General features: G+C 39.6%; 1 protein-coding gene across 2 annotated transcripts; it reads left to right on the plus strand.

Annotated features, from left to right (window-relative positions):
- The first annotated feature begins 2,960 nt into the window (after positions 1-2,960).
- Positions 2,961-8,630, plus strand: LOC135718301 (uncharacterized). Of its 2 annotated transcripts, none has more exons than XM_065240643.1 (6): positions 2,961-4,739; positions 5,179-5,802; positions 5,915-6,185; positions 6,568-6,704; positions 6,812-7,015; positions 7,499-8,630. In XM_065240643.1, the coding sequence occupies exons 1-6, from the start codon at positions 4,509-4,511 to the stop codon at positions 7,790-7,792; spliced, it is 1,761 nt and encodes a 586-aa protein (XP_065096715.1). In that variant the 5' UTR covers positions 2,961-4,508; the 3' UTR covers positions 7,793-8,630. The 2 variants fall into 2 exon arrangements, with proteins under 2 accessions (XP_065096715.1, XP_065096716.1); XM_065240644.1 differs by having other exon boundaries at positions 2,961-4,424.
- The last annotated feature ends 929 nt before the right edge of the window (positions 8,631-9,559 follow it).

A 9,559-nucleotide genomic window follows, 5' to 3' on the forward strand; every position in this document is an offset into this window, starting at 1 on the left:
CCTTCAAATTTTGATTCGTCTGACCACAGAACAGTTTTCCACTTTGCCAAAGTCCATTTTAAATGAGCCTTGGCCCAGAGAAAACGCCTGCGCTTCTGGGTCATGTTTAGATATGGCCTCTTGTTTGACCTATAGAGTTTTAGCTGGCAACAGCAAATGACACGGTGGATTGTATTCACCGACAATGTTTTCAGGAAGTATTCCAGAGCCCATTTTATGATTTCCATTACAGTAGCATTCCTGTATGTGATGCTGTGCTGTCTAAGAGCCCGAAGATCACGGGCATCAAGTACGGTTTTCCAGCCTTGACCCTTACTCGCAGAGATTGTTCCAGATTCTCTGAATCTTTGGGTGATATTATGCACTGTAGATGATGATAACTCCAAACTCTTTGCAATTTTTCTCTGAGAAACTCAGAAAACTATTTTTACCGCAGCATTGGGGAAATTGGTGATTCTCTGCCCATCTTGACTTCTGACAGACACTGCCACTCTGACAGGCTTTTTTATACCCAATCATGTTGCCAATTGACCTTATAAGTTGCAAATTAGTCCTTAAGCTTTTCCTTATGTGTACATTTAAAATTTCTGGCATCTTATTGCTACCTGTCCCAACTTTTTTTGGATTGTGTAGCTCTCATGAAATCCAAAATGAGCCAATATTTGGCATGACATTTCAAAATATCTCACTTTCAACCTTTGATATGTTATTAATATTCTATTGTAAATAAAATACAAGTTTATGAGATTAGTAAATTATTCCATTCCTTTTTTACTCACAATTTCTACAGTGTCCCAACTTTTTCTGATTTGGGGTTGTATTTCCAAATTCAAAAATATATTCAATTAAGCATTACTTTCTACAAAATGTATTTAAAGTATATTTTTGTCCAGAGAAATGTATTTTTTTGCTATATGGGAACGAATCAACCAACCAAGAACAGAGTAGGCCATGATGATCACTTACCTGTCTGCTCACCGAGCTCAGCAAGCCCATGTGCTTTTCGGCTTCCAGCAAAAGAGGGCCGAGGTTAAGCCTTTTGCCGTAGACTTCCTGAGGTTTACATACTAATGTAGGGTTTTGGAAATTAATTAAATAATTTGATTGCCAGAAAATACAGTAGGGGTTCAGATAAAAAATCGGCAGCAGGAAGTGGCTGCCATTGACAGCCGGAAGGCAGTTACTGGCAGCCTGAAGGTAGGAGGGACCTGACAGTCACTAACAGCCAATCAATATCGACCAACGTGAACTCAACCAATCACATATAACTACAACAGCAGCCATTGCATGCTTTAGTAATGGCAGCGATTGATCGAGCACCAGTAAGTTTGTAAACGGAGTAATGAATGTTAGGAACGTAGTTTGTGTACCATGTTACATCATGTATAATTATTGCTGTATGTTAGGGGGCTAATAACGTACTTCAAATATAACGTTTACAATTAAATATTAACGTTTGTTAACATGTTAACAAGAGTCTATTGAATAATATAAAATGAATGTTGTTTGACTGGATTTATAGAAGATACAAGTGCAACACTGTTCATACTTTTGTGTTCATTTTTTCAAGTGATTGTGTGATATCCATCAACTTATTGATTTTTTTCTTTTACTATAACAATTGACAAAACGGTTATTTTAACAACTACTCTTCTATTTCTGCCTTCACCTTTTGTGTACTTGACTATCAGTTATGACAGGTAAGGCACGTATGGTACGGGTTGCGATTTTGGCGCTATCGTAAGTCTTATGAATAGTATGCCATACAGACCCGTTTGCCACTGAACCTGCATTAACGACGACAGTGGGGCTTCCGGCCTTAGTCAAACGGGTTAACACGTATGGTCGGGTTGCGATGTTTTTGGCGTTTTCTCCTGGTCCTGTAAATGGTATACAATATAGACCCGTTTGCCACTGAACCTGTATTAACGACGACAGTGGGGCTTTAGGCCTTAGTCAAACGGGTCGTCAGGTTTCATTTTCTCTTAAAGATCGGAAGGTGACCCTTATTTACCATATATACCCTCGCATTGGGCCCCCAATTTGCTAAATCCTCAACTGTGGATAACATAATTATGCCGCAATATTTAGTCTGTCTGGAACTAAGCTGAGTTAAACCACATCACTGTGTGACACTTCAATACATATGAACGGCCGCTACGCTAATACGATTTTGTTTTTCTCTCCCTGTCTCGTCCTCGACCCGAGGACGAGACAAACAGACCCAGTCCCGGTAGATGTGAAAGTCGGCACACCTCTGATCTACTGGCTGTCCTTCAACGTTATGCCCAGCTGATACCTGACCAACGATCACCGGCAGAACCGCTTAATCTCCGCTAAATCTCCATTTCCGTTCTCCCAAGGGTTTTTCCCTCCTAGGACTTATTTTTCCTCGGATAAAAGCACGGGGTTTTTTTTCTCCTAGGGGGTTTTTCACCCCGGGGAGGCAGCCTTTTTGGGCTTTACCTAGCTTCCTCTTCTATACGTTGCTTTAGTAATACGTGCAATTATAATATTGAGTCATAGCCGCAGCAAATTTAACTGCTCATGCTTTCATGTATTTTGTTGTGCTATCTGTCGTTTTCTGTGCTTTTCAATGCTTCTATTTATGTAAAGCTGCTTTGAAACAATTGACTTTTGTGAAAAGCGCTATATAAATAAAATTGAATTGAAATTGAATTGAATTGTAAGAAGCCATTACATTTCCAAAATCTTACTAACTTAAGTGAATTAATTTTTGTTTTGTTTGTTTGTTTTTATTTTTAGGAAGAAGCAGTGCACATCAACCATGTTGGAAGCATTCAAGGATGAGACAAAATGGCAGGAGAAAGTAGTGCAGAACATCGTAGTACACAGGGATGCAAACACGGCGCTTTTCGGCGCCTCCCGCTTTTTTCACGTCAGTTTGGGTGACTTGTGTGACTAGTGCATATCCGAAGAGTTTATTTTTTTTTGGGGGGGGGGTCTGATGACAATGCCACCAATAGGTGACAAGTAAATAGGAAATAAGCGAATCACAACACTGCGCGGCAAAACATCATGCACGCAACCACTAGTGTGTTCGACTTCAAGCGGCAAAGCAAGAAATGACAGGAGGGTGAAGTCAAAGTTACAGCGAGAGCGAGTTGAAATTAGACTATGGTTTCTCGAATCGCTCTCGCGTTACTTTGACGTCATCCGCCTGTCGTTTTTGTGGCGCCGCATTCGTGCTGTGTATCTAACAAATTTCTCCCCGAGACCTGAGTTTGCCGCAGCGCCTGTTCAACTAGCAACTGAAGACATCACTGGAGGTAAGGATCTTTTTGGTTTATAATGTTATATAATCTACTAGTCATGTAATTGATTAAACATTTCAGCTAGGCATAGTTCAATTGGGTAGGTAGTGTTTGTGTGTGTGTGTAACGTTTTAGCTTCATCAAATTCACCTGTAAATTGCAGTGTTTCCCACCAATGGACTTTACTAGAAGCGTTCCAGTATATCTGGCATTAAATTTAGTCTTATTTGTTCTGCCGTGATTATAACAACACTCTTTGATAATGATATTTTGCGTGCAAGCACATCGTGTCTCTTCAGATGAGTTTGGTGCGACGTGAAGCGAGCTCACGTGTTTCTGAACTTGAGCAGAGTTGTATGCATTTCATGGAGCACCCGACACCCGTACAGTTTCGAATCTATATATTAAATTGGCAGTCAGGTCCGGGTCGGTCCCAGTTCAATTACTGGTCCCGAGTCCGATTAACATTGTGTGTAACGTGCAGTTTAAAGTGCGCCACCGGGAGTCCGATTAACATTGTGTGTAACGTGCAGTTTAAAGTGCGCCACCGGTTTCTATGGCGATAACAACTGAAAGTCACGACCACACGCTGCACTTTATTTCTCCTATTTTTTTTAAATATAAAAGATGGTTCATTAATAATAATATCTAAATTTTGCTCAGAAATCACAGAGATGGTAGCAAAAAAAGCAATGCAAATGTCAAGCCCATTGCACTGAACGAGCAAAGCTCAAGCTGACTCCCCTTACGAAAATTAACCATGGTTTTATTGTGGTAAAAGTGTAGTAACCATGGTTTTTTGGTGTATTGATTACTATCAGCAAAACCATGGTTTTACTGCACTGGTTTAAGTATGGTTTTTGAAAACCATGGTTTTGTGGTTACTATGGTTTTACAGTAACCATGTTTTTTTGGTTTTAACTGTAGTTAAACCATGGTTAATTTTCGTAAGGGTCAAGATATAACTGTGAGATATAAGTGAACTATTTGCACTCCGTTATGATACAGTTTTGCAAAAAATTCAAATCTGTATTCATTTGCAGAATGAGGGAAATTGAGGAAAGTGAGGCACTTCTTGTGCAACAGATGGATAGAGGCTGTAAAAGCAGTTGGAAGTGATCTTGGCTGAAACTTGAAACTACAATCCAGGTCCATGCAGTCAAACACACATTCATACTGTCTGACTTTTTTAAGAAAATTGAGAAAAAAGGTTGTGCTAAGTGCACTCTCTGTATGAAGGAAATTAACTACAGTAGCAGAGGGGTGCATGCCTTGTTTGCACACTGTCAAACATCCATACACACAAACAGAGTGACCTCAATCTTATCAACTCAAAGTGTGGCACAACTCCTCCGTAAGGAAGATCCTTTACCAGCTACTCAGAACCAGGCATCAGCAGCAGAAAAGATCAGGGAAAGTGTTAAGCTTCCAGTGCCAATGTGTAATCGCATTGCTAATGCAGAGGTGAGTTTGTGTGTGTGTGTGTGTGTATGTGTGTACCTGGTAATTATCACGTTGTGGGGACAATGGTCCCCACAAAGATAGGAATACCAGTGTTTTTGTGACCTTGTGGGGACATTTTGATGTCCCCATGAGGAAACAAGCTTATAAATCAAACAAGATGATGTTTATTGAAATGTTTACAAAACATGGAAACCAGAATGTGTGTTTGTGTGTGTGTGTGTGTGTGTGTGTGTGTGTGTGTGTGTGTGTGTGTGTGTGTGTGTGTGTGTGTGTGTGTGTGTGTGTGTTTGTTGAAGACTAGTTAAATAAAAATCATTTTTGTGGAAATGAGTACATAATGAGGACAGCACCTCCTTAAAAACAAGTAGGGATGAACAAAATTAGTTTAAAATTAATCACTAAATGAGTAAGTTATGTATTTTCTTTCTCTGTTTACTAGGCAATTGTTCTGGCAGTTATTGCTGAGCACTCTCTACCTCTGACAATGGCACCGGTGTTGGTGGAGTTAAGCCAGTGTCTAGCTGCAGACAAGGCAGCCCTTAGCCAAATGAAAGTGTCCCGCACTGCTGCTTCTTACAAAATTGTGTATGGTATGGGCCGTACATTTGCAGAGAAAACATTCTCCAACTTACGCCGATACCCCTTCTCTCTGAATGTGGATGAGAGTACATCCAGTAGTTTTAAGAAGGTCCTTTCTATGCTCGTCAGCTATTTCAACGAAGAACTGAATGATGTTGTGGTTGAACACCTGGGCTGCCTTGAAGTTTGGAAAGTGACTTCAGCCAGTTTGGAGAGGTTGATGTTTGACTTTTTTCAGAAAAATAACATTCCTTGGTTGAACCTTATTAGCATAATGCTAGACTCATGCAACGTCATGCGTGGGAGCAAATCAGGGCTGGAGACAAGGATCCGAGAGAGGCATTGTCCCACTCTGCTTGATGTGGATGGTGACTCTTGCCATCACGTCCACAACGCTGCAAAGAGATTTGCAGAACCTTTTGAAAACTACTTGGAGCAGCTCTTTGCAGACATCCACACAGACCATCAATGGGCATCAGATCAGGTATCTGAACATGAATTTCATTTTTTTTTAATGAAAAATCAGTTTCTAACTAGTTTATTAACTGTTTTGAGTGTTGCTAATAGTGTAAGATATGTTATGTCTTTACTTGCAGTTGGCATACCTGAAAGAAATAGCAGAGTTCCTGGGCATACCTGCCACCAATCCCCAGCGATTTGTCTCCCATCGCTGGTTGTCAGCTTATGATCTAACGATCAACACTAAAAGAATGTTACCTGTGTTCAAAGTGCTCTACTTTGGATTTATGGGAAAGCAGGACCAAGAACTGTACAACGAAATATTGAAGGACCTGTACGGAGATCATGGTGTGAGTGACAAGGCTCAGCGAAGGGTTCGGTTTATTCACCAGGATCTCTGCAAGAAGGGTATGTATGTGTATGTTTATATTGTAACAGATTGTTATATGGTCATGAAGGAACTAAAATCCTACTATTTAATAGTAAAAAAGGCTGCTGTATGTGTCTGTCTATGTGAGAGAGATGAATACAATGTGTGTAGTACATCTATACCTACTGTTTTATGGTTATGATTTAACAGACACTTAAATCCCAAGTAAATGATTTATTATTATTATTATTATTATTATTATTACTACTACATCTTATTAGTATAAGAAGTACTCATACTGTTACAGTCGTTGCAACATTGTATGTATACCATTGGTATTGCACAAACTATAAATTGCACAAACTATTGCACACTGTTATCTATATATTGTGTCTTGTTTTTTTTTTGTTTTTTTTGAAGGAATGACTGATTTGGGGAAGAAAAGGAAGGCCAGAATTGTAAAGAAGATTTGGGTGGAAAACCAAAAAGTGGACCTTAATCTTAGTGTGTACCTTGGTGTCCTCCCAATTTTGAAGGAATACGTGATGGTCTTTCAAGTGAGTATTCTATACCATGTAATAGAAATAAGATGATTCTGATGTCTATTGAAAAACAACAGCAAGTTCTGTCAGTTCTAAAAATGTGATTTTTATGTTCATTGAAGGGAAGTAAAACTTTGGTTCACAAGCTTCATGACAAGCAACTTGAAGTGTTCATTGACTTTCTTGCCTGCTTCATCAAGCCAGAGCATCTGAAGATGTCGGCAAACAAATTGCTAGAATTGGACTTGGCCAATAATAAACTTCACTCCCAGATTTATGTGGGGAAAGTCGCAGAAGACCTGATTGCAGCCCATCCAAAGCATCCGGTTTGTATTTTAAATAAAGTTTACTACTACTTTTCATTCTTCTTTCCATTTTAGGTCATGCTGCCACCTACTGGTAAAAAAATGCAATAGCGTAATCATGAAAGTGCAGCATATGGGACAAATGGAACATGTATTGTTTTTACCCTTTTGATTTATTCCAATTGATTGACTGAATTGTAAATGTGTGTATATATAGACTGGTAAGAGTGTTTAACATCTTTGTAAATGTAAAATTTATTTTTATTAATTGTTTAGAAAAGTAACAATTTGGAAATTTTTCAATTCTGATTTTACAGTCCTGTGTAATGCCACCATAAATGTTACATAAACAGTGAAGTATATGATCAAACATTATCTTTTTTTGGGAGGGAGCAGTATTAAAAAAATGTGCCATTGTGCTGTAGCCATGTCAGTATGAGCCATACTGAGCCAACCTCAGTATGAACTCAGGGTAAACATGTTTTTGTATGTTATGTGTTGCAGGTAATCATAGATTTTATTGAGAAAGTGACCAAGGCATACACAACTTGTGGCAAGTACATGCAGAGTAAACTACCTCTCAAAAGTAAGACCCTACAGGCCTTGTCCTCCATTGATCCAGTGGTGAGGGGCCATTCCCAGGCTGTTACTCAGCTTAAGGAGTTGGCTAGGATAATGAAACATTTAGTGGCTGAAGAGAGTGACATCACCCAGGAGATCATTAGGTACAACGTGGACTCCAATCTGGCCAAGTATGAAGATGGAGATGATATTGTGAAGTGTGGGCACATGTCATGAGTTTGGGGAAGTATCCAGCTCTCAGCCAGGTTATTAGAGGTGCCCTCTCCATCTTTCATGGGCCACTGGTAGAGTCCTCCTTTAGTCTAATGGGAGATGTAATTGACTCTAAAAGATCAAACATGAAGATCTCCACCTTTGATGCAGTGCAGACTGTGAAATATGTGTTGAAGTCTAGGGGCAAGACTGACATTGACATATTCAAACCGGAGGACATCAAGATGGGGCCAGTTGATACTACTCTCTGCCAGAACATTAGGGCTGCAGGGAGAAGGGACAAGACTGACAGAGAGAAGAGGATGAAGGCAAAGCAGAAGAGGCAGGCGGAGTATGGCTGCAGTGCAATGTGTGAAAGTGCCGAAAAGGCCACCACTGCTCTGGCCAAAGAGAGGCAGACACGTCTCAAACATGTTCATCAAAAAATGAATGCAGCCAGACGGAAGGCACTGGATACATTGCAGGAGGTGGCCAGGAAGAAGAGGAAGAATTACTAAAGCAAGAAGAAGTGCTATATATTTTGAGTTTGTTTAATAAAAATTAAATTGAATTTTCCAAATTAGTGTCGGCGTATTTTGATTTTTAAAGTTTCATTTTACTAAATATGCCTATGGAGTGGGCCGGGGATTGCAGGGGCCGGTGGCAATGTAAGTATCTGAATATTTGCCGCGGAGCGAGGGCTTCGATTATCTCTCTCTTTTTTGACCATACATGTGTTTGCATCCCTGAGTACATCTTGAACATCTTGATGGTAGTAGCACATTCAATAATACGCAAACACTGAAAGTCTTTACCCTCACTTACTATTATAGTAGCTTTATGGCAAATGCCTTATACATGTGTTAAGTATTACCTGCTCCCATACGATGCACTTCTGTTTTTAGGGAGCTTAGGCTGTGATGTTTGGAAATTGCAGTAATTTTTCGGTTTGTTTATAACACCCAACAGTTGCCAGATGCTGTCCTGTCAGAAATTCTTCTTTACGTGGTCCTGGAGGAGGGTGATGCTGCATTGTTAAATCTCTCTTTGGTTTGTTCCAAATTCAGAAGTCTGGTGGACAGGCACACTTCTGCTGGCTTGATTGTATTCATTTTTTTTTTTACATATTTAATTAAATGATGTTTAAAATGGTGCCATATCATAACATTTCCCTGACATGTCTGAATGTTTATATTTGTAATGGTCATTTATTATTTTTATCATTTCAATATACAGGTGTAACTAAATGGAGTACAAAGTCTGAGCCATCCCAGGACCTTTAGAAAATGTTTACCCTGCAGCCGACACTGCAATGAAGTGTACAATAACTGCTTAGCAGGTGTGCAAATTAAGCATGAAATTGTGATCACTGCTAGGTTCATGGCAAAATGCAATGGGAATATGTCTGCGCATGCTTGTCTACTGTAAAGGTAATTTATGTATTAATGTCTCCATTTTCTTATGAATCTCTAGGTTATGTTGGAAGAGGAAAATGCAGGGTTTTGCAGTTAGTGGTGCATGATGCTACAGGAGGAATAAGGGATAATGTAGAGGCAGCCGGTAGTTATTGGGAAATAAGCCCCGACAGTGTGATCAGGACCCGACGCGAAGCGGAGACTCGGACTTGGAAGTTAAAGACTCGGGACTTGACTTGACTTGAGACACGATGACTTGAATGACTTGAGTGTTAATCACATCATGTTTTCAGTTTAAATATAAAATATATTAACTGTTTTAAAAAATAAAGTTGACCCAGTTGGAGCGCAAACTGAGAATGGCGTTGTCATGGCT

The sequence above is a fragment of the Paramisgurnus dabryanus genome, chromosome 10, assembly GCF_030506205.2.
Source record: "Paramisgurnus dabryanus chromosome 10, PD_genome_1.1, whole genome shotgun sequence".
Classification (NCBI taxonomy): Eukaryota; Metazoa; Chordata; class Actinopteri; order Cypriniformes; family Cobitidae; genus Paramisgurnus; species Paramisgurnus dabryanus.